The sequence below is a fragment of the Vombatus ursinus genome, unplaced genomic scaffold (genome assembly GCF_900497805.2).
Source record: "Vombatus ursinus unplaced genomic scaffold, bare-nosed wombat genome assembly UNPS02014770.1, whole genome shotgun sequence".
NCBI lineage: Eukaryota > Metazoa > Chordata > Mammalia > Diprotodontia > Vombatidae > Vombatus > Vombatus ursinus.
This window is the reverse complement of record NW_020954548.1, coordinates 12,381,786-12,406,161: the sequence shown is the minus strand read 5'-3', so window position 1 is coordinate 12,406,161 and position 24,376 is coordinate 12,381,786. Positions and strand designations below refer to the sequence as shown.

At 35.7% G+C, this 24,376-nt stretch overlaps 1 protein-coding gene across 1 annotated transcript in view; it reads left to right on the top strand.

Moving 5' to 3' along the window:
* CNTLN (centlein) overlaps window positions 1-24,376 on the top strand; it is a 476,456-nt gene that overhangs the window by 179,564 nt on the left and 272,516 nt on the right. Inside the window, exons 9-11 of the mRNA XM_027863054.1 lie at window positions 2,475-2,631; window positions 2,749-2,779; window positions 11,280-11,442. Of these exons, the coding sequence (XP_027718855.1) occupies window positions 2,475-2,631; window positions 2,749-2,779; window positions 11,280-11,442 (351 nt within the window). The remainder of the gene's footprint in view (window positions 1-2,474; window positions 2,632-2,748; window positions 2,780-11,279; window positions 11,443-24,376) is intronic.

Here is a 24,376-nt window from a genome sequence, read left to right as displayed (position 1 = left end):
CTAGTTTCTGCTATACTCTTTTCCAGTTTTCCCAGCAGTTTTTGTCAGATAGTGAGTTCTTATCCAAGAAGCTGAGGTCTTTGTGTTTATCAAACAGAAGATTACTGTAGTCATTGACTACTGTGTCTTGTGTATCTAGTGTATTTCACTAATCTACCACTCTATTTCTTAGCCAGTACCAAACAGTTTTGATGATTGCTGCTTTATAATATGTTTTAAATCTGGTATGGCTAGGCCACCTTCCCTAGCATTTCTTTTCATTAGTTCCCTTGATATTCTGGACCTTTTGTTCTTCAAGATGAACCTTGTTATTATTTTTTCTAACTCTATAAAATTTTTTTTGGTATTTTGATTGATATGGCACTGAATAAATAAATTAATTTAGGTAGAATTGTCATTTTTGTTATATTAGCTCAGCCTACCCATGAGCAACTGATGTTTTTCCAGTTATTTAGATCTGACTTTGTTTATGTTGAAAAGTGTTTTGTAATGGTGTTCATATAGTTCCTGGGTTTTTTTCAGCAAGTTGACTCCTAAATATTTTATAATGTCTACAGTAACTTTAAATGGAATTTCTCTTTCTATCCCTTGTTGTTGGGCTTTGTTAGTAATATATAGAAATGCCAATGATTTATGTGGATTTATTTTATAAACTGCAGCTTTGCTAAAGTTGTTTATTGTTTCAAATAGTTTTTTTGTTTGATTCTCTAGGATTCTCTAAGTATATCATCATATCATCTGCAAAGAGTGATAGCTTTGTTTCTTCTTTGCCTATTCTAATACCTTCAATTTCTTTTTCTTCTCTTATTGCTAAAGCTAGCGTTTCCAGTACCATATTGAACAACAGTGGTGATAATGGACATCCTTGTTTCGCCCCCAATCTTGTTCGAAATGCTTCTAGCTTGTCCCCATTACATATGATGCCCGCTGAAGGTTTTAGGTAAATGCTACTTATTATTTTAAAGAAGACTCCACTTATTCCTATGCTCTCAAGTGTTTTTAATACAAATGGGTGTTGTCTTTTGTCAGAAGCTTTTTCTGCCTCTATTGAGATGATCATGTGGTTTCTGTTAGTTTTGGTGTTCACATGATCAATTATGTTGATAATTTTCCTGGTATTGAACCAGCCCTGCATTCCTGGTATAAATCCTACCTGGTCATAGTGTATTATTCTCATGATAAGTTGCTGTAATTTTTTTGCTAATATTTTATTTAAAATTTTTGCATCTATATTCATTAGGGAAATTGGTTTATAATTCCCTTTCTCTGTTTTGACTCTTCCCAGGTTAGGTATCAGCAGCATATTTGTATTATAAAAAGAATTTGAGAAGACCCTTTCTTCACCTCTTTTCCCAAATACTCTATATAGTATTGGAATTAATTGTTCTTTAAAGTTTTCTTGTTCTGTTTAATAGAATTCACTTGTAAATCTGTCTGGCCCTGGAGATTTTTTCCTGGGCAGTTCATTGATGGCTTGTTCAATTTCTTTTTGTAAGATGGGGTTATTTAAGTATTTTACTACCTCTTCTGTTAATCTGGGCAATTTATGTTTTTGTAAATGTGCATCCATTTCACTAAGATTGTCAAATTTATTGGCATACAGTTGGGCAAAATAGTTCCTATTTATTGTTTCAGTTTCCTCTTCATTGGTGGTGAATTCATCATTTTCATTTTTGATACTGGTAATTTGGTTTTCTTCTTTCTTTTTTTAGTTAAATTAACCAAAGGCTTATCTATTTTATTGTTTTTTCATAAAACCAGCTCTTAGTTTTATTTATTAATTCAGTAGTTCTCTTAATTTCAATTTTATTAATCTCTCCTTTGGTTTTTAGTATTTCTAATTTGGTATTTAATTGGGGATTTTTAATATCTGTTTTTTCTAGTTTTATTAGTTGCATGCCCAATTCATTGGTCTCCTGTTTTTCTATTTTATTCACATAAGTATTTAGAAATATAAAACTTCCCCTAAGAACTGTTTTTGCTGCATCCCATAAGTTTTGGTATGTTGTTTCATTATTGTCATTCTCTTAGATGAAGTTATTGATTGATTCTATGATTTGTTGTTTGACCCATTCATTCTTTAGGATTAGATTATTTAGTTTCCAATTATTTTTAGTCTATCTTTCCATGGTCCTTTATTACATATAATTTTTATTGTATCATGATCTGAAAAGGATACATTTAATATTTCTGCCTTTCTGCATTAGATTGTGAGGTTTTTATGCCATAGTACATGGTCAATTTTTGTGTAAGTGCCATGTAGCACTGAGAAAAAAGTATGTTCCTTTCTATCCTCAATCAATTTTCTCTAGATGTCTACCACATATAACTTTTCTAAAATTTCTAAAATGTGGCTACTGCTGCCGATTCAGTCACAGCCAAGGCCTGTTCCCAGATTGCTGGTGCAGGGGCTGAATTGGCATGCCCTGCAGGCCTGCTCTGGACTGTGATTCTCTCTCACCCAATCCCGACAGATCCCTCTTGCTGACGTACTACGTTGTCTTTGGTGTGTATGGGCTGAGAAGACTGGATCCACCACTGCTACTGGTGATTCAGTGCCCCGAAGCCTGCTCTGGCTTTGCTTAGGCTGGGTCTGTGCTGCGCTCAGCTCACTGGATGCTTCTCTCTCAGGCTGGTGTAATAGACCTTTCCTGTCAACCTTCCAGGTTGTCTTGGGCTGGAAATCTGCCTCACTCTATGTCTTTGTGGGTTCTGCCACTCAAGAATTTTTTCAGAGTCACTTTTTAGAGATCTTTGAAGATATTTGGGGAGAGTTCAGGTGAGTGCCTACTTTCTCTGCACCATCTTCACTCCAAGATATAATTTTTCTTTGAAGATTGCTTTCACTGTGAATCTGAAATCAGTGCTATAGAATGTGCTACCATACCTTGCTAAAAATTCTTGAAGGTATTTGGTTCCATGTTGATGGTAGGCATTAAAAAATGAAATTTGAATTCTACAATTATAATAATATTGATAAGGAAGAAATGAAAAAAACATCCACTTGCTGCTCACTTCTCCTTTGCCTTCTACCTTCTTAATTTTCTCCCTCTGCCATGAGCTGAAGTAGAATCCATCTGGGATGCCCTTTCCTTCTCACTGGTTGCTTGATTGCTCATATGGCATAGAAGAAATGGCAATCAGCAATTCTTTTTCCACCACTAGCCCGTACCTTTCACCTTGCCACTATTTTCTAAAATCTTCTAGGTCTTACCATCTGCACTGCCTATATGCTGTGCTGTCACCTGGCATTGTCATCTTCCTTTTATGATTACCATTAGCCCCGTTGTTCCTAAACTAGTACCAGTTGATTCTTGTTGGTGAGAATCACGTTCACCGTAGTCTAGTTCTTATTTAGTCTCCTATCTTTTGAAGCATGAAATTATTATTTATATAGTTATTGTACTTAATAGTTTCTCTGTAATGGTATAACTCCTGCAGATACTTGGATAATTGATGGTCCACCTTTCCTTGACATCCCTAAATCAGTACCATATATTAGCCTCTGTTTTAGATTTGTGATCCAATTCACAAGTGCTGAATCTTTTCCCCCTTGCCCTTAGGGGCAGGAATTAAACTTTTTAGTCCCTTTGGTGGTCTAGTGAAGCCTATGGAAGTCTTCCAATAAAATGTTTTGATATAGCAAACACTGTATACAAAAGAAACCAGTTATATTGAAATAGTTATAAAACTATTAAACAAAACCCCAAGTATAGAGACTCCATCTTAAAATCCCAGAATGTAATATTGCTTGTTTCTTTTAAAAACATTTTGTTTATTTTGAGTTTATTTAAGATAAAGATTAAAGAAAAATATTTGCATGTACACAGTACAACATAAAAAGATTTTGTTCTCTGCTCTGTAACTTTTTTCTCCCTACCTCCCCATCTCACCCTGGAGAAGGCTACCAGCTTGTTTAGCCATTCCCCACGTGGGCATCCCCTCAATTTCCAGTTCCTTGCTCCCACAAAGAGAGCTGCTTTAAATATTTGAGAACATAAAAGTTCTTTTCCTTTTTTCCCTAATCATCTTGGGAAATAGACCTAATAGTGGTATTGCTGGGTCGAAGGATATACACAGCTCTTTAGCTCTTTGGGAATAATTCCAGATTGCTCTCCAAAATGGTGAATCAGTTCACATTTCTACCAACTGTGAATTAATGTCCCAGTTTTTCCATATCCCCTCCATTTGTTGCTTTCCCCTTCTATCATTTTAGCCAGTCTGATGTAAAATGATATCTCAAAGTTGTTTTAATTTGCTTTTCACTAATCAATCTTGATTTAGATCATTTTTAATATGTACTGATAGTTTTGATTTGTTCTTCTGTTCAAAACTGCGTCTTCACAAACAAAGCTAATGCAATCAAGATTAGAAAGAAACTAGAAAATTGGGAAGAATTTTTACATCCAGTCTCTCTGATAAGGGCCTCATTTCTAAAATATATAGAGAATTAAGTCAAATTTATAAGAATACAAGTCCTTCCCCAATTGATAAATGGTCAAAGGATATGAACAGGCTGTTCTCAGATGAAGAAATTCAAGCCATTTATAGTCATATCAAAAAATGCTCTAAATCACTATTGATTAGAGAAATGCAAATCAAAACAATTCTGAGGTACCACATCACACCTATCAGATTGGCAAAGATGACAAAACAAGAAAATGATAGATGTTGGAGAAGATGTGGGAAAATTGGAACATTAGTGCATTGTTGGTGGAGTTGTGAACTGATCCAACCATTTTGGAGAGCAATTTGGAACTATGCCCAAAGGGCTATAAAATGTGAATACCCTTTGACCCAGCAATAGCACTTATAGGGCTATATTCCAAAGAGATCATACAAATGGGAAAAGGACCCACATGTACAAAAATATTCGTAGCAGTTCTTTTTGTGGTGGCAAAGAATTGGAAATTGAGGGGATGCCCATCAATTGGGGAATGGCTGAACAAGTTGTGGTATATGAATGTAATGGAATACTATTGTTCTATAAGAAATGATGAACAGGCTGACTTCAGAAAAACCTGGAAAGACTTGTATGGTCTGATGCTGAGTGAAGTGAGCAGAACCAGGAGAACGTTGTGCACAATAACAGCCACATTGTGCGAAGATTAATATTGATAAACTTAATGCTTCCCAGCAATACAAGGATCTGAGACATCTCCAAAGGCCTCGTGATGGAAAGTGCGGTCCACATCCAAAGAAAGAACTATGGAGTTTGAATGCAGAATGAAGCATACTATTTGCTATTTTTTTTTCTTCTGTTGAGTTTTGTCTCCTCTTTCTGGTGGTTCCTCCTGTTGGTTCTAATTCTTACTTACAACATCACTAATGTGAAAATATGTTTAATAGGAACGTATATGTATAGCCTATATCAGATTGTGCACCGTCTTGGGGAAGGAGGGGGAGAAATTTTAAACTCAGAAACATATGGAAATTATTGTTGATAAATCAAAATAAATTAATTAAAAAAACAAAAAAACCCTGCATCTTCATATCCTTTGCTTATTTATCAATTGGGGAATGACTCATATTCTTATAAATTTGACAAAGTTCTTTATATATTTGAGATATGAGACTTTTATCTGAGAGACTGTCTATAAAATTTTTACCCCAATTTTCTGCTCTTTTTCTGATCTTTGCTACATTGGTTTTATTTGTATAAAATCTTTTTCATTTAATGTAATCAAAATTATCCATTTTACATCTCACAATGCTTTATATCTCTTGTTTATTCACAAATTGTTCTCCTATCCATAAGTCTGGTAGGTAATATATTTCATGTTCTAATTTTCTTGTGATATCTCCATTAATATCTAGATCATGTATTCCTTTTGACCTTATCTTGGTAAATGGTGTAAGATATTGGTCTATGCCCAATTTCTTCCAGACAGCTTTTCAGCTTTCCTAACAATTTTTACATTGGTCAAACTCAGGGTTACTGTGATCATTTACTACTGTATATTGTATGCCTACAATGTTCTACTGATCTACCTTTCTTATTTCTTAGCCAGTACCAAATAATTTTGATAGTTATTGCCTTATTTTATATATATATGTATATAATGTATATATGCATATATATATAGTGTATGTATATATGTGTGTATGTATATATGTATATGTGTTCCTGGAACTTTTCATAGTAGTGTATTTTCAATTTGTCTTTATTTTTTTCTTTAATTTCGTAAACATTTATCATTTCTCCCTCCTACTGCCTCCCCCCTTCCCCTGGTGAATAATTTTAAAAAGCAGAATAAAACCTCCGTAACTAATATGAAGAATCCAGTAAAAGAAATTTCCTGTTGGCCATGACTGTACATGTACATGTCATTCTATATTTTTATTTTATAATCTCTTCGCCATCTTCAGTCTTCTAGACTCATTGTTTATCATTGCCTTGATCAGAGCTTTAAGTCTTTCAAAGTTATTTTTCTTCTATAATATTTTCATTGTGTACATTTTATAGTTCTCATTTCACTCTTTTTCAATAGAAGTTTCTTCTGAAACTGTCCCTTTTGTCATTTTTTTTACCTTATAATAATATCCCATTACATTTATATAGCACAATTTGTTTAGTCTTTCCCTAATAGATGGATATGATCTTTGTTTTGGGCTACTAGGAATAAAGCTGCTGTAAATATTTTGTACATATGGGTCTTTTTCTTCTTTCTCTGATCTCCTTGGGGGTAGAGACTTATCAGATGTATTGCTAGTTCAAAGAGTATGCTCAAAGAGTATCACTTTTTGGGTATAGTTTTGTGAATATTTTTTCCTATTATGCCCATCCTGCTCTTTTTAAATAAGGTAATTCTTTCTAGAGCTTGATTCTGTTTATGGATCTCATTTCACTATGTCTTTAGTCATAATTTTAAGGTTAAATTTACCTTTTAGTCTTTGTATCTCTAGCTTCCTTGTTACTCATACTTTGTGCATTTCTGTATCCATTTAGTATTCCCTGGGTGTATGTATATATGTGTGTGTATATGTATGTAATATACACACATAATATATAATGTGCATCTATGTATATATATATATGTATATATAGAAAACAATATGGAAAACTCTTATTATTCATTATTATATCATTATTATTAGATTGACAAATAGCTGCCTGGGTCTTCCTCAGTGGAGAATTACCAACCATTACTACTCTGTTCTTCTACCACTTACTAGATTATATTTCACTTTATATCATATTTGGATTTATATCATTATTACTTGTAGGGCAAGGAGCTGCTTCCCAAGGAGTCCATTTCTCTCCCCTCTGAGCAAAGATTCATATGTGTTACTGTGAGTTCAGTGGTCCTCCTGCCTTTTCTTCTATGTGTCACAATCTTCCACTCTCTAACATCTTCACACAGATCAAGATCACTTTTCCAGAATTTTTTTCTTTGTCGAAACTTTATTTACTTAAAACCCAGAAAATCACTTTTTTCCCATCTGACTCATAAAAAAGAAACTACCTCAATTAAACCCAAACCTTTTGTCACTCTTTAATAATTATGATAAATAAAATATCTTATAGATTTAAATATATCCTTTGGGTGAGATGAGAAATTGCACTTGCAATTAGCTGCAAGTTGTAATGTTGAGCCATGTCTAGTATTTCATCCTATCTGAAACAGTTTAGGCCAATTTGTCACAGAAGATTGATTTCTGAAAGCCTGAATCCACTTGATGTTTTCTTCTCTTCTATAAGGTTGTATGATTGTTTGGATAGATTTATACTATGATAAACATATCACTTGGCCCTTACTGCCATTTTAAAAACTTAGCACTTGCTTTACTCTTTATTCCTCTTTTTGTTCTAGCACTGATTCTTGCTAACAAATGCACTCAAGAGAAAGAATCTGTGATTGAGAACTCTTTGTAAAAGTCTTCGAATGATTTATTCTTGGGTAGAGTTGACTGGATTTTCAAAGGCCATCTAAGCAGGGTACAGGCACTAGCAGGTTTTGCAGAAGTGTTAAAAAGCTTCAGGAATGGTTCTGGCTATGGGTCTTTATGTCTATCATCTAAAGACCTAGCAAAGCTAGGAGAGATGCACTCCTAGATTAGATACAGAATGATGAATATTTTAGATTTGACAGTCATTTATGAGATGTCATTGCATTTTGCAATGTAATATAAAGGCAGTATTTTTTTCTTTTGGCTGAATCTGTGATTTCATTGGTATAGGGAACTGCCAGTGAGAAAAGAGCCTTTCTCAAGGTAGGTCAGCAAAACTGTTGTGCAGCATGTATCTTAGAGAGCTATCTGTATTCTAGAGAGCACTAAGAGGGAAATTACTTTCTTGTCATCTCGCAGCCAGAATATCTAAGCGTGTTGACTCTGAGTTGAGAGCTATATTATGCCATGCTTATATGTAGTATCCAGTTTTTTATTGATACAAAGGAACATATTTTGGAAAATTATGTTTTCTCAGTGGTATTATGTAGTTGCAGTAGCCAAAACTAATTAATCAGTCAGTAAGCATTTATTGTTTGTTATGTGTCAGATTTATAACCTGGCCCTGCCTTATCTTTCCAGCTTCTTATATTGTACTCAGCCCCATGTACTCTGTGATATGGTGACGCTAGCCTCTTTCCCATTCTTCCACAAGACCACCCATCTCCTGACTGCATGCACTGGTTATCTGTCCCTTAGGTCTAGAATTTGTTCTGTCTTCATCTCTCCCTCTTGGCTTCCTTTTAATCCTGGCTAATCCCACCTTCTACAAGTAGTCTTTCCCAAACCCCCTTAATTCTAATGCCTGCCCTTTTTTGACCATCTCCAATTCATTCTGTCTGTATCTTGTTTGTATATAGTTCTTTGCATGCTGTCTCCCCTGTTAGATTGAGAACACCTTGAGGGCCAGGACTTTCTTCTGCTCTTCTTTATAGTATCAGGCACTTAAAAGTAATTATTGAGTGATTGACTACTAAGTGCTGAGAATAAAGAGAAAAATACCATCAGTCTTTCAATCAAGAAGCTTTTATTAATCACCTGAAATGGAATAGACACTTTGCTATGTGCTAGAGATATAAAGTAAAAGGTGAAACAGCCCCTATCTTTAAGAAGTTTATTTTCTGATGGGGGAGTTGAAATGTACTGTACATTTATGAGGGTACACAGAATGTATACCAAGGGAATACAAGGTAGTTTAGGAGGAATGGAACTAGCAACTGGGGGATCAGGAAAAGCTTAATGAGCCTTGAGATGAGCTTTAAGAGAGACCAGTAATTCTAGAAGAGACAGACAAGGAGGAAGAGAGACAGGTAGAGTAGAACAGCTAGGGCAAAGCCACAGAGGTGTGAGATGGAGTCTCATGTGTGAGGAAGAGCAAGTAGGTTGATATGGCTGCAAAATACTGTACATAGAAAGGTGTACGTCATGTGTAAGATTGGAATGATAGAGTGGGGCCAGCTTGTGAAAAGCTTTCAGTGCTAGATAGAGTAGTTCATATTTGATCTTAGAGGTAACAGGGAGCCACTGGAGTTCTTTGATTTGGAGGGGTGGTAGGGGGTGGACATAGTCAGACATATGTTTTAGGAAAATCACTGTTAGCTGTGTGGTGGATGCATTATAGTGGGGAAATATTTAGGAGGCTATTATAGTAGTTTGGGGGAGAGGTGGGTAGGACCTGGTCTAGAGTGATGGCTGTTAGAAAAGGGAATGTATGGTAGAGATATATAGAAAGAATGACAGGATTTGGTAACTAACTGAATATATGTAGCAAGTGAGAATGGTCCTTGAAGTTGTAAGCCTGTGTGACAAGGTCTTCTTTGCTGGATCTGCATCCAGATTATGCCCACTAACTCTGTGTATCTCCCAACCTCTGCCACCAGGTTCCTTTTCTTTTCTTTCTATGTTGTTTTGCTTGGAGATCTCATCATATCCCATGGCTTTATCCATCATATCTTTGGAGATTATTCCCAGATCTGTATATCCAACCTTAATCTCTCTCCTGAGCTATTGAAATATTTATCTTCATTGCAGACCTTCCTTTCCCCCCACTACCCTGTTATTGTTGAGGTCACCAGGATCCTTCCACTTACCCAGGGTACTCACTTCACAAATTCAATCTGTTGTCAGATCTTGTGTGTATTACCTTCAGAACATCAGTGCATTCTGTGATCCAGCTTCCTTGTCCTGCATGCTATTCCTTATTATATATGACACTCTATCTCCAGATTCTCTGCTACCTCCCATTCCTGGATTGCTCTCCCTCCTCATCTCTACCTCAAGACTTTGCTTGTTTCCTTTACAACTTAGCTCAAACCTCACTTTCCTTAAGGATATATTTCTTCATCCCTCCCCATTCCTTGCCATGGGCTACTAGCCCTTTCCCTCAGACATTTTGTATTTTTCTCATCATCTCTATATATGTATATATATATATATATATATAATATATATATATATATATATATATATATATTTTCTTGTCCATTATTATGTGAACTCCTTAAGAATAGTGTTTATTTTTTTCTCTTTTTTGGTATCCCTAGTACTTAGCCCAGTGACTACATAGTAAGTACTTAATAAATTGTTCTTGTCTTGAAATTGGAGGATGGTGATGTTCTGAGTTTTTGGAGAGAAATAATAAGTTTAATTTTAAACATGTTGAATTGGAGATTCTTATGGTGTAGAAGACATCTCATCTGAAATATCTGTTGGGCAATTGTTAATGAGGTTAGTCCTCGCTAGAGAGACTATAGCTCTATAGATCTTGGAGTTGTGCTTAGGGAATTTTAATAGTAAATAATTTAATAAATAATAATAACCAGCATTTATATAATGCTTACTATGTGTCAGATATTATGATTAATGAAGAAAGCAAGTTAATTACAGAGGACTCAATAAAGTTAGTGATCAAGTATTTGAATTCCAAAAGTATTTTCTCTACTCTTAAAATATTAGGCAATGAAAGGTTATCTTGGTGATTGTGTCTTGGCATTGTTCAACCATTCATGTCATCAGTTCAACTCAATTCTTGACACTGAAGGATTAAATTAATTGTATTAAGAAGGTAGAGATCCAGAACTTTTATATCAGAATATAAAAGAAAAATTTATAAGTATTTGGCTTCAAGAGTTATAATAGAGACTTTATCAATATTTTATAGGTATATATGGTATATTAAATATTTTGCATATTATTTCTCATATTAATAAGGTAGCCTACAGCAAAATATAAATGAAAAATAGAAATTCAATCTATAATGCTAGATGAATGCAGTTATTCAATTGAGGTGATTGTTATTTATGCTTTTCTCTTTCACTTTCTTTGCATAGGAAAGAGTTGCAGGAGCTGCAGAATCTTTACCAACACAACCAGGAACACGCAGTACAGCAGGCAGAGTTGATCCAGCAACTTCATGTTCTCAATATGGATACACAGAAAGTAATGAGAAATCAGGAAGATGCCCATACAACTGAAAGTATATCCTATCAAAAAGTATGCATTTATTGTCATAAAAGTCTGTATACCAAAAGTATTATAATTAGAAAATTTAGATTTTCCAGATGTCAGTGTTCAGTTGTTACCTCCTTTTTATAAATTTCCTTCTAGATAAAGCAATGGAAAATGGCATTGGATTTGATGGTCTTTTGCATTCTAAGAGTAATCTTTAATGTTTAACAATGGTAGGACATGCTGCAGCTTGGGGAAAATGACTATAAGATGATGATTTCACTTCATATGTAATAATGGCATATGATGAAATCTCCTTGGATTTTATTCTTAACAACCAGGAGACATTCTGTGGGTAGAATGTGAGGACTGATTTTGTCAAATAGAAATCTCTTTTGTGATTCCATTTGGAACTACAACTTTATGTGAATGGAACAAGAGAATATGAGCAGAAACTACTCTTACCAACTTATATGCAATCTTGAATAGGAAACATTAACTGTTGATATATTCTGGATTAATGGGTTTATTGATTTTTCTCACCATAGTTAGGAAATACAGATGTAGGATTGCACGGTGGGGAAAAACGCTGGAGTCAAGAAGACCGGGGTTTATATCCTGCACCATGTTATGTAACCTCTCTGTGTGTCAGGCCACTCGCTAGTTTGGGATCTATATCTATAAAAGTTTCTGCAGTGGGAATATGTTATGCTGGCTAAATCACAGATTCTTTACATATTCCAGTATTTGTAAGAATTTTGGGTAATGAATTGACTCAGGAGCTGTGCCATTCATGGAGATTGTGATATGGAAAATATTTTGTGGTTTGTTGTTATTCAGTTTAATCCAGTATCATAATATCCTGTTGATTTATTTTATTTTATTTTATTTTTTTTAGGCAATTGGAGGTTAAGTGACTTGCCCAGGGTCACACAGGTAGTAAGTGTCAAGTGTTTGGTCTGAGGCTGGATTTGAACTCAGGTACTCCTGACTTCAGAGCCGGTGCTCTATCCACTGTGCCACCTGGCTGCCCCGATTGGTTTGGTTTAATACCACATGGTTAAACTATGAATTATTTGTCATTTGCTGACTTTTTGTTTTTCATCTTCAATTTCCAAATGGTTTTAGTCACCTTCTCAAGAAGTTGGCTCTGTAATTTAGGTACGCTGACATTAAATGACAATAATAAGCCATGACAATGCAGTCTAAGTAGTGAGACTCATATCTTTCCTCAAAGTAACATATTCATAGTACTTAAAGCTGAAAGGGAATTTTAGAGATCATTTTGTTTGACCCTCTACTTTTAAAGATGAGAAAACTGAGGTACAGAAGAAAGCCAAGCGGCTTGCTCAAGATCACAGAGATAGCAGAGCTAGAATTAATATTTTTTTTAATCTAAATTCAGTATTCTTTCCACTATACCATGCTATTATTAGTTATCTGGTCAAGCATTTGAGCAAAAACAATTTATGATAAAATTTACCTGCCTTTATACTAAAATGAATTTATTAAAACTTAAGCTTAATGTACAATTAAATAGTAAATAGGTAATCTCTGATTTAAATTGTGTATATTCTATACATTCAAACTGTCACCTAGGGCTAATGGTAGCCTCAGGAATTCTCTTTCCTTCCTTCTGTGGCAGATTAGAATTTTATTCTCATTCCTTCCACTTGTGCTGACTAATATATGATAGTCTTATCCATTTGAACAATTCTGTTTAAGAAACATTAAGTACCTTTTATGTCATGCAAGATATTGTGCTAAGTGTTGGGACAAAGGCAAAAAATGAAACAAATCCCTGCCTTCAAGAATCTTACCTTCTGCTACATACAAATATAGTACAAGGAAACTTGTGTAAGGAGAGGCACTAATAACTGGAGGGATCAGAGATTTCATGGAGGAAGTGACATTTGAGCATTGAAGGAAGACAAAGTAGGGGGGGGTGTGGAGCCAAGATGACAGAGAAAAGTCAGAGACAAGTATTTATTGAGTACCTACTATGTGCCATACATTTTACAAATATTATCTCATTTGTTTCTCATAATAACCCCCCTAAAACTCCTCCAAAAAAACTTTAAATGCCTCAAAACAAATTCTGAAGTGGCAGAACCCACAAAAGGAAGGGGTGAAACAATTTTCTAGCCCAGGACAACTTAGAAGATCAGCAGGAAAGGTCTGTTGCACTGGTGTGAGAGTGGAGAGCTGACTGTGCCCCAGCAAATTAGTAGTAGGCCTTGGGAGTGACTGAATCAGTGTCAGGAGTGGCAGTTTCCAGATCTCTCAGCCCACAGAAGGTAAGAGGGTCAAACAAATGGTCAGAAGGAGATTATAGGGGTCCCTTTGCCAGCACTGGGGGCAGGACTCTTTTTCATTGCCCACATTTGGATCTGGGTCACAGTCTTGGGTCTTAGCCTCAGGGTGAGGAGGAACACTAGCATTAGAGTTAGGACCTTGCTCACAGTTCCAGGGTGGAAAGAGTGCTTGTGGTCACTCATAGACCAGAGCACAGGCCAGGAGAGTAGTAGACATACCTCTCCCTAGATCATACCACCTTGGAAGAACTGAAAACCTGCAGGTCCCCAGAATTATCTCTGAAATAACTGTACAAAAACCCTGAAGCTTGGGACAGAGCCCACCTTAAGCATAGAGTTAAAAGTCATGAAATAGGCTGGAAAAATGAGCAAACAGCAGAAAAAGATCTTGACTATAGAAAATTCAAAACAAACTCAGAAGACAGTAAAGTCAAAACTACTATATCCAAAGCCTCAAAGAAAAATGTGAATTAGTCTCAGGTCATAGAAAAGCTCAAAAGAGATTTTAAAAATCAAGGAAGACAGATAGTGGAAAAATTAGGAAGAGAAATGAGAGTGATGCAAGAAAATAATGAAAAAAGAGTCAACAGCTTTGTAAAAGAGACAGAAAAATACTGAGGAAAATAACACCTTAAAAAACAGAATAGGTCAAATGGTAAAAGAGGTGTAAAAATCCAGTGAAGAGAATAATGTCTTGAAAAGCAGAATTGTCCAAATGGAAAAAGATATACAAAATTCACTGAAGAAAACTCCTTAAAAAGTAGAATCGGCCAAATGGAAAAGGAGGTACAAAGGCTGACTGAAGAAAATAGTTCCTTAAAAATTAAAATTGGGCAAGTGGAGGCTAATGACTTCATGAAACATTAAGAAGCAATCAAACAAAATCAAAGGAATGAAAAAAATAGAAGAAAATGTGAAATATGTCATTGGAAAAACAACTGACCTGGAAAATTGATCCAGGAGAGATAATTTAAGAATTACTGGACTACCTGAACTATCATAAAAAAGAGCCTAGACATCATCTTTCAAGAAATTATCAAGGAAAACTGCTCTGATATTTTAGAAGCAGAGGGTAAAATAGAAATTGAAATAATCTACTAATAACCTCCTGAAAGAGATCCCAACATGAAAACTCCCAGGAATATTATAGCTAAGTTCCAGAGCTTCCAGATGAGAAATTATTACAAGTAACCAAGAAGGAAGACAATGAATCCAAGAGGCAGAGATAAGGAAAACATTCCAGACATGGTGAATTGCTTGTATAAATGCATGGAGGTGGGAGCTTCATGCTTCAGGCCAGTCCAGGGTAGTATCTGTGATGATATGACTGGTATTGTTGAAGGTAATGAGAGAGAGAAATGGTTGTTAAATCTGCTGTCACTGATCTTCACTGCTATTTCAAGTTCCCACAGGTCAATTACTCTTTTATGAGAGCACCCCTAAATGATTATCATACTTTTGCTTGCTTCTCTCTCAAAGGGGAAAAGGAAACAAGTATTTATTGAGCACCTACTATATGCCATACATTTTACAAATATTATCTCATTTGTTTCTTATAACAACCCTGGGACATAGGTGCTTATTTTACAACTGAGGAAATAAAGCAAAATAGTTTGAGTGACTTGCCCAGGCTTACACATCTGGTAAGTGTCTTGAGGCCAAATTTGAAATCAGATCTTCCTGATTACACACTTCCACTGTACCAACAAGCTTCTTAGTTGCTTTAGACTGCTTCACAAGTGATTTTTGCACTTGACTTATTGTGATTAAATTCCTCAAATAGCTTGAGCCTGGCTTTCCTCAGAAATGTTTATATTGTTTCTGACCTCTATGTAGAAAGACCCACTAGTAGTTGTCTGTGTGCAACTTTATTTTTCCTTATAGGGTCTAAGTGAAAATAAAGGAAAAATGCTCCTATATAGGAGAGAGCCTTTTCATTCCTTGCCCCTATTTTGCTCTTTTTATACCCAACACCTAGCAGAGAGTCTGGCACATAGTATGGTTTTAAGAAAAAATTGTTGATTATTACTAGAAGTTTAAAAAAAAAAGGCTACTGGGACTGTGTAATGCAGTGGATAGAGTGCTGGGCCTGAAATCAGGAAGATATCTTCCCAAGTTCAAATCTGTCCTCAAACACTTATTAGCAGTGTGACCCTGGGCAGGTCACTTTAACCCTCTTTGCTTCCGTTCCTCCTGTATAAAATGAGCTGGAGAAGGAAGTGGTAAACCCCTCTGGTATTTTTGCCAAGAAAACTTCAGATGGGTTCAGGAAGACTTGGGCACAATTGAAACAATTGAACAACAAAACAGTAAAAATTCTTACAAAATTTGAAAAGGGTTCTATACTTGATTTAAGATAACATAAGGCAAAAGTTATGAGATTGTGTTCAATTCCATAGAAGGCTAGAGAATGAGAAGCTTTGGTCAAAAGGAGCACATGTCAAATGTGGAAAGAAGGTACACTAGGCTTGTACTTGATGAAAAATCAGAGAAAGATTGAAGAGATATCTCCAAAAGTTTAACACCTAGGACCTCACCTGCCAGGATTCTTGCCCTAGGTCACTGACCACCTGCAGTTTATAGTTGTAGGAGTCCCAGCAGATGCCATTGGGAGAGCTTTGCAGAGGGAAGGTTCTCAATTATATTTGATGGGGGAGGGAAAGGAGAAATTGTGTTCCTGGTGTCCCAAGTTGTAATTCTAAATACATTTTCTATAAACACTGTTGCACATAACGTCTAGGTTTGTTGTAATCATTAGTACTGTATTATGCTTCAAGTACAGCTTAGGTGAAAAAAAGCAGGTCGTGTAGCCTGATCTGAAAACTCCAAAGCTATTTATAGCAACATCATTTCTATGCCAAATTACCTTTCAAATTTAAAACATAAGATTTACAAATTAAATTTTACAACATAATCATTTGTAAAATTTGGGCTGTTTATATTTAAAGTTGACAATTTTGTATGAGTTTAAAGCCAAACATTACAATAGGAATCTCTCCCCCTTTCTTCCTTTTTAGCTTTTATTTTTCCTAGCCCTTTCTCTCCTTTAATTTCTACATTGAGAGATATTTCTTTCCCTTGAGTCACTAATTCACTCTGTTAAAAGAGTCACCTGGCAGTTTATCTTCATCTGTGGTTTTGAGTTTAGATCCAATTTTGTATCTCTCAGCTGCTAGGATTTCTGTTTCTCATTGCTCTCCAGAATAGTTGGATCAGTTCACAACTCCATCAGTAGTGTATCCTTGTCCTCGTTTTCCTATATCCCCTCCAACATTTATCATTTTCTTTTTTGTTGTATTAGCCAATCTTATAGGTGTGAGGTGGTTCCTCAGAGTTGTTTTAATTTGCATTTCTTTAATCAGTAGGGATTTGGAACATTTTTCATATGATTATAGACAGTTTAATTACTTTGTCTGAAGACTGCCTGCTTATATCTTTTGACCATTTATCAATTGGGGAATGACATATTCTTGTAAATTTGACTCAGTTCTCTATATATTTGATAAGTGAGGCCTTTATCAGGAATACTTGCTGTAAAATTTCCCCCACATTTTTTCTCTTTCCTTCTAATTTTGGTTGCATTGTTTTTGTTTGTGTAAAAACTTAAATTTAATGTAATCAAAATTATGCATTCTACATGTTGTAATGCTCTCTGTATCTTGAATAAACATTTATTTTGAAAGAACATGCCAGAAAAGCATAAAATATTTGTAATAGTTTTCTTCCAATCATAAAAAGTTTTCTTTGCCATTTTTTTTTTGTGATTTTTCTTTTTAAAGATTCACTCTACTTTTTTCTTATCTTGTTTTCAGGTTGGGAGTAGTTAGTTTCTTACTGGTACAGCAAAAAGGAACTTCTCCACCAATTCAGATCAGCAACTGTTCTGTAATTCTTAGTCTTAGGGAGATGTCTGGAGTACTGGGAGGTTAAGGAACTTGACCAAGGTCTTCTTGAGCCCAGCTCTTCTTGACCCTAAAGCCAATTTTAAATCCAGAATGACACACTGCTTCTCAATATAGTAATTAAAGGAACTAAGTACATTAAAATAGACTAGAACACTGAAACATCAATTAAGCAGAAATTCTGAACAAATAATTATGGGTAATTAAACATATTTCATTATATCTCTGTGTGTACTTCCGTAGTTTCTGCTCAAATTTTTATCACCATTAATGGAATTGACATTCTCCCAGTTCCTTAGTCTTACAACCTTAGAAATAATTTTAATTCTTTTCTACCTCTTACGTTTCTCAGTTTTACTTATGTTTTCTTTTCATTTTTTTTTGGGGGAACCTTTTGAAGAGGACCAATGACATCATGGGTGACATCTTGACTTGTGAGTGAATTGGATTAAAGTGAGGCAGAATTGCACAGAGTTGTCAGCCTCACTTCTCTTCCTGAGTCATCAAAGTCCGATGGCAGGACAAAAGTCAAAATGACTGGCAGTGGCATCTTTGGCATCTTTGATGCCTGTCCGAGTTCTAAGTGCTCCACAGTACCTGCTTCAGCTGCCTTCATGGCTATTGAAACTAATTGTTCTCATCTAGCTATTCCACCAGGGAAAGTCACCGATGAGAGTTGGGTGAATCAGGTGGACACTACAAGGTGGATAAGCAGGTCTGAAAAGGGCCTGACAAGCCCTTACACCAGAGGTTCTAATCTTCCTGAGCATTCCATATACTCCTTGAATTATAATAGGCTTCTGTAATAGCTTCATATTTGTTCTCTCCAGTTTCATTCTACCTTTTCTTTTCCATCCTATATACACATGATAGAATAACATTCAGAAGCCATTTCATTCTATCATAGAATATTAAGAATTGAAGGCATCTTGGAGTGTACCTTGTCCAGCCCTTGCCTGAACAAGAAGCCCTTCTGTAATAGACCTTGCAAGTGATTGTCCAGTTTTTGCTTTGATGTCTTCTAGCAAAGGAGCTTAGCAAGCAGATTTTTTTGACCTGGATTCAGAATGAGCTGAACATTTCTTGCCCCAGACACCAAGTTTTCTCCCTCTAAAGTAGAGATAATAATAGCACCTACTTGTTTTTTAGAGGATCAAATTAGATAATACACGTAAAGCTCTTTGCAAATCTTAAACCATGGATGTTAGTTATTATTATAGAAATTATTGGCCATACCTTCTTCCCAAATACTTTCTGCTTCTTGTTTTTTTTTTTTTTGTGATATTTTCTTCTGTTTCTATTACTACTCATCTGACTGCTTCTTTGCTGAATCATCATCTGTATCCTATTCCTTAACCATGGCCATTCTCCAAAGCTCTGTCCTGGGCTCTATTCTGTTCGCTTTCAGTACTGATTTTCTTCATGATCTCTTTGGCATCCATGGATTCAATTATCATCTATATGTAGATAACTTCTAACTGTATTGTCTAACCATAGTTTCTCATCTGAATTCTTATCCTCCAGAGCCAACTGCCAATTGGACATGTCCATCTAGAATTCCATAGGTGCCTTAAACTCAACGTACCCAGAATGGAATGTATTATCTTCTTTTCTAAACTCAGTCTTAATTCAAACTTCTTTATTTCTATTATAGGCACTAACATTCTAATAGTCTCCTAGGTTTGCAGCCTCATAGTCTTCCTCAACTTTTCCCTCTTCCCTCACTCCGCCATATCAAGTCAGTTGCCAAGTCTTACCAGATTCTTATTTCCACAGATATGTCTCATCTCTTGATTTCTCTTCATTCGAATGGGGGCCACCACATTTCAGGTTCTCTTCTCTGGACTGTTGAATAGACTCATGCTTGATCTCCCTGCTTCTGGTGTTTCTCCTCTTTTTTTTTTTTTCTAAGGCAGTTGGGGTTAAGTGACTTGCCCAAGGTAACATAGCTAGTAAGTGTCAAGTGTTTGGTCTGAGGCCAGATTTGAACTCAGGTCCTCCTTACTTCAGGGCCAGTGCTCTATTCATTGTGCCACCTAGCTGCCCCTAGTGTTTTTCCTCTTTAATCTATCTTCCATAGACCTGTTAAAATAATCTTTCAAAGGTATAAATTTGGGGATATTATTCTCTTCCTAAATACTTTCAGTGTACTCCCTTTGCCTTTAGTATAAAATGCAAATTATTTCGTTTGCCATTTGAAGATCTTCATAGTCTGGCTACAACTTACCTTTACAGACTTATTTTGTCTGTATATAATCTACAGAGTATCCTGTGTTCCATCCCAGCTGGCATATTTGCTATTTGCTGAATTCGTCAGTCCCCTGTGCATGTGCCTTTGCCTAGGCTGCCCTTCCTTCCTGGATTATACTCTTTACCTTTGCCTCCTAGAATCCCTTGTTTCCTTAAGGATTCCATTCATGTACCATCTTTTATCAGAATCCTGTTCTGAAATGTGTTAGTGTTCTCTCCTTTCTCAAATTACAACTTTTATATGTATCTGTTTTTATTTTGTGTCCTCACTCACTCCACCCCCATTCCCTAAAATATAAGCTCCTTGAATGCAGGGATTATTCACAGTTTTCTTCGTATATCCTTAGTACATAACATAGTGCCTGGCACAGTGTAGGTGCTTAATAAATGCTTATTGGATTAGAATGATCTCCTAAAATGTGGCATCTAGAACTAAGCACAGTATCCCATATGTGGCCAGATGTGGCTAGGACAGATAGCAGTAGTATTATTACCCCTCTTGTCACTTCAGTGTTTAAGAATCACATGTCTAACAAAATGTACTTCATTTCAACTAAGGAGAAAAGAGAATTAAAATTAAGTTCTGGCATGAGCCTTTGACATAATCAGGACATTTCCTTAACTATCTGGCTATTTAACATTGGAATCGTCTAGTACAACACTGTAGAAAATCACTGTAGAAAATAATATCTCATTTCCATAGATGCCTTGAAAAACAATATTTCTGTTAAGAATCAGGTTTTCCTAACATATCACATCTCAGTTCTGCTTCCTAGTTATTAAGGTTCTCTACCATCTGGTCCATTTGACATCTGACCCAACCTTATCTCTTGGCTAAGCAGAGTTGCTAGCCATTCCTTTTTTTTTTTTTTTTTTTTAAAGAACTTGGTTATTGTTCCATGTACACTGTAATCTATAGCAAGTGCTCATCCTCCTTGCTATTCCTCAAACAATACACTCCATCTCCCGACACTTTCATTCTTATTGTTGTTGTTCAGTCATTCAGTCATGACTGACTCTTTATGACCCCATGGACCATAGCTTGCCAGGCCCTTTTGTCCTCTCCTGTCTCCCGAAGTGTCCAGCTTCATGTTTGTTATTTCCATGATACCATCTATCCGTCTCATCCTCTGCTGTCCCTTTTTCCTTTTTTCCTTTAATCTTTCCCAATATCAGAGTCTTTTCCAATGAGTCCTGTCTTCTCATTATGGCCAAAGTATTTAAGCTTCAGCTTCAGTGTTTGACCTTTTAATGAATAGTTTGAATTAATTTCTTTAAGTATTGACTGAGTTAATCTCCTTGTTTTCCAAGGGGCTCTCAAAAAGCTTCTCCTGCTCCATAATTTGAAAGTGTCAATTCTACAACACTAAGCTTTCCTCCCAGCCATACGTTGCTACTAGAAAAACCATAGCTTTGACCATATGTACCTTTTTTGGCAAGGTGATATCTCTGCTTTTTAGTATACTGTCCTGATTGGTCATAGCTTCTCTTCTACAGAGCAAATGTTTCTTAAATTTCATGACTGCAATCACTGCCAGCAGGGATCTTTGAGCCCAAGTATGTATAATCTGACACTGCTTCTATTTCTTCTCCCTTTATTTGCCAGGAAGTGATGGGACCAATTGCCAAGATCTTAGTTTTTTAGTGTTAGACCAGTTGCCAAGACATTAGTTTTTAAGTGTTAGACCAGTTGCCAAGATATTAATTTTTTAATGTTTTAACTTCTAGCCAGCTTTTATATTCTCCTCTTTCATACTCATCAAGAGGTTTCTTAATGCTTCATTACTTTCTGCCACCAGAGAAGTATCATCTGCGTATCTGAGATTGTTGAGCCCTGAAACACATTTTGTCTGAAGCACAGCAATATTAAAAAATATTTTATTAACTTAGTTAATAAAGCATTTGCAGAGTTTAAGAGGAGTGACCCCAAATCTGAAAGAATTTCTTCTGTGGTTAAAATGCTGTCAAATAGCATCACATGCTACAGAGAAATGTTTTGTGAAAGGAAAAATCAGTTGATGTGGCGATCTTCATTGTTGTGCTATTTTAAGAAATTGCTACAGTAACCACCACCTTGATCAGTCAGCAGCCATCAACATGTAGGAAAGACCTTCCACCAACAAAAAGATTAAGACTTGCTGAAGGTTTAGATGATGGTTAGAATTTTTTTATCAAGAAAGTATTTTTAAATTAAGGTATATACATTTTTTAGACATAATACTATTACAAACTTAATAGACCATAGTATAATGTAAACATAACTTTTATATGCACTGGGAAATCAAAAAACTTGTGTGACTTCCTTTATTGTCATATTTGCTTTATTGTGGTGGTCTAGAACTGAACTCACAGTATCTTTGAGGTATTCCTGTACTGCCTTGTGTCCTTGAGTAAGTCACTATGGAAGTTCCAAAGTGGATCAAAGTATGTCTCAGTTTAATATATTTTGTCTTGTTGCAGTTACCTTTGTAGACAATAAATGGATATCAAGTGTGTGCTCTGTATACTTTTTAAAATGTCAACCACAGCAGATTTAAAGGTAGGTTCTTGGCAAATAGAGGGAGAAGAAATGGAAGCAGTATTAGAGTTTATGTTCTTGGGTTCAAAGATCACTGCAGATGGTGAATATAGCCATGAAATTAAAAGATGTTTGCTCCTTAGAAGGAAAACTATGGCAAATCTGGACAGCATACTAAAAAGCAGAGATATCCCTTTGCCAACAAAGGTATGTATAGTCAAAACTATGGTTTTTCTAGTAGCAGTGTATTGTTGTGACAGTTGGACTATAAGGAAAGTTTGGACAGCAAAGAGATTAAATCAGTCAATGCTTAAATTAATTCAGGCTGTTCACTGGATGGTGAAATACTGAAGCTGGAGCTTAAATAATTTGGCCACATAATGAGAAGATGGGACTCATTGGGAAAGCCCCTGATGTTGGGGTAAGATTGAAGGCAAAAGGAAATGGGGATGGCAGAGAATGAGATAGAGTCATGGAAACAAGGAAGATGTGTTTGGACATATGTGCTATAGTCCTTGGGGAAATGAAGAGTCAGATGTGACTAAATGAATGAATAACAACAATAAAGTGAAAACCTATTCATTTAATAAGTGCTTTTTAGAGGAGACAGAAACAAAAGGTGTGAATATTTAGACTGGACAACAGAATGAACTTAAATCTTAGTAATATCTCACTTTCCCAAAGGATATAAAGAAGCAAGTCTCAAAAGAAATCCAAATTTTAAAAATTATATGAGAGAAGTCTCCAAATCGTTATTAATAAGAGATGTGCAAACCAAAACAATTCTGAGGTTTGACTACACATTCAGCAAGCTAGCAAAGAAGACAAAAGATGACAATATTAACATTTGAAGGAGTTCTGGTAGATATTAATTAGAAGTTATGTGAAGAAGCTAACTAAAATGTATATATTCTACTAGTCTTATATCCCAAGTAGGTTAATGATAAATTGAAAAGCACGGGACTTCTGTCTAAGCTGGCTGCTTCAACAGGAGGCTGACCATCCAACTCCCATATATATATTACAGTAGAACACTGAAGATAAAAAAAAAAAACCAGTAAGTAACTTATAGTAAGTGATGTCTTTCATTCCAGAATTGCACAGAAAGTCAGCCAGAAGTTCATGGGTTTCCTCTACCCCTTGTCCTCTAAGTCAGTGCTAACACAACCCAATGCAAGCATAAAAAGGGTATATATAGCTTGCAAGACTCTGTCTATGGGCATCAAGTATAGAGACCTCCTCTGAGAAAGTTATAGGATAGGAACCTTGAAATTCCTGGGGACCAATGGCAGGCTGTGCCCTAAGTTGCCACATTGCTTAGAATAAAAGACAGGACAGGCCCATGGGTTCTTTTGAGATTCTAGAGAGGGCCTGGAAGACCCATAGCTCTGAATTTCAAAGATCTAGGGCAATCTGATTGCAGCAGGTGTAAGTCAGTGAAGTAGGCCAGGGAACTCAAAGAGAGATCAAATATGACTATTCTACCCATAAGTTCAGCAATGAGTGGAGCCTGGTGTTGCCACAGCATCCCAATTCAGTAACTGAAGTTGGCGAGAGGATTAAATCAAAGAAAACACTAACTAATATAAACAATTATTGGAAATACAGAAATTATCTAAAGGAAAGAATGAGTAACTTTATAGCTCCATGCAGAGACTGAAAAGGAAAAAATGGGTTTTTACACAAGGATTTACAATGACTACCTAGAAGAAATTCAGGAAGAGAGAAAAAAATAAGAGCACTGGAAGAATGAATTGGAAAGAGAATAAATAGCTCAGATGAAAAAGTTGTAAATTTTTCTAAGAGATGGATTCCTGGAAACCTAGAACATTCCAAAAGAAACCAGTGATTCTTTAAGAAAGCAAGAAATACTAGAGCAAAAGCAAAGTATTAAAAAAATAGAAGAAAATGTAAGATTTGTGATATCAAAAACAACTGACCTAGAAAACAAGTAAAGGAGAGATAATTTTTAAGAATAATGTGATTTACTGGTA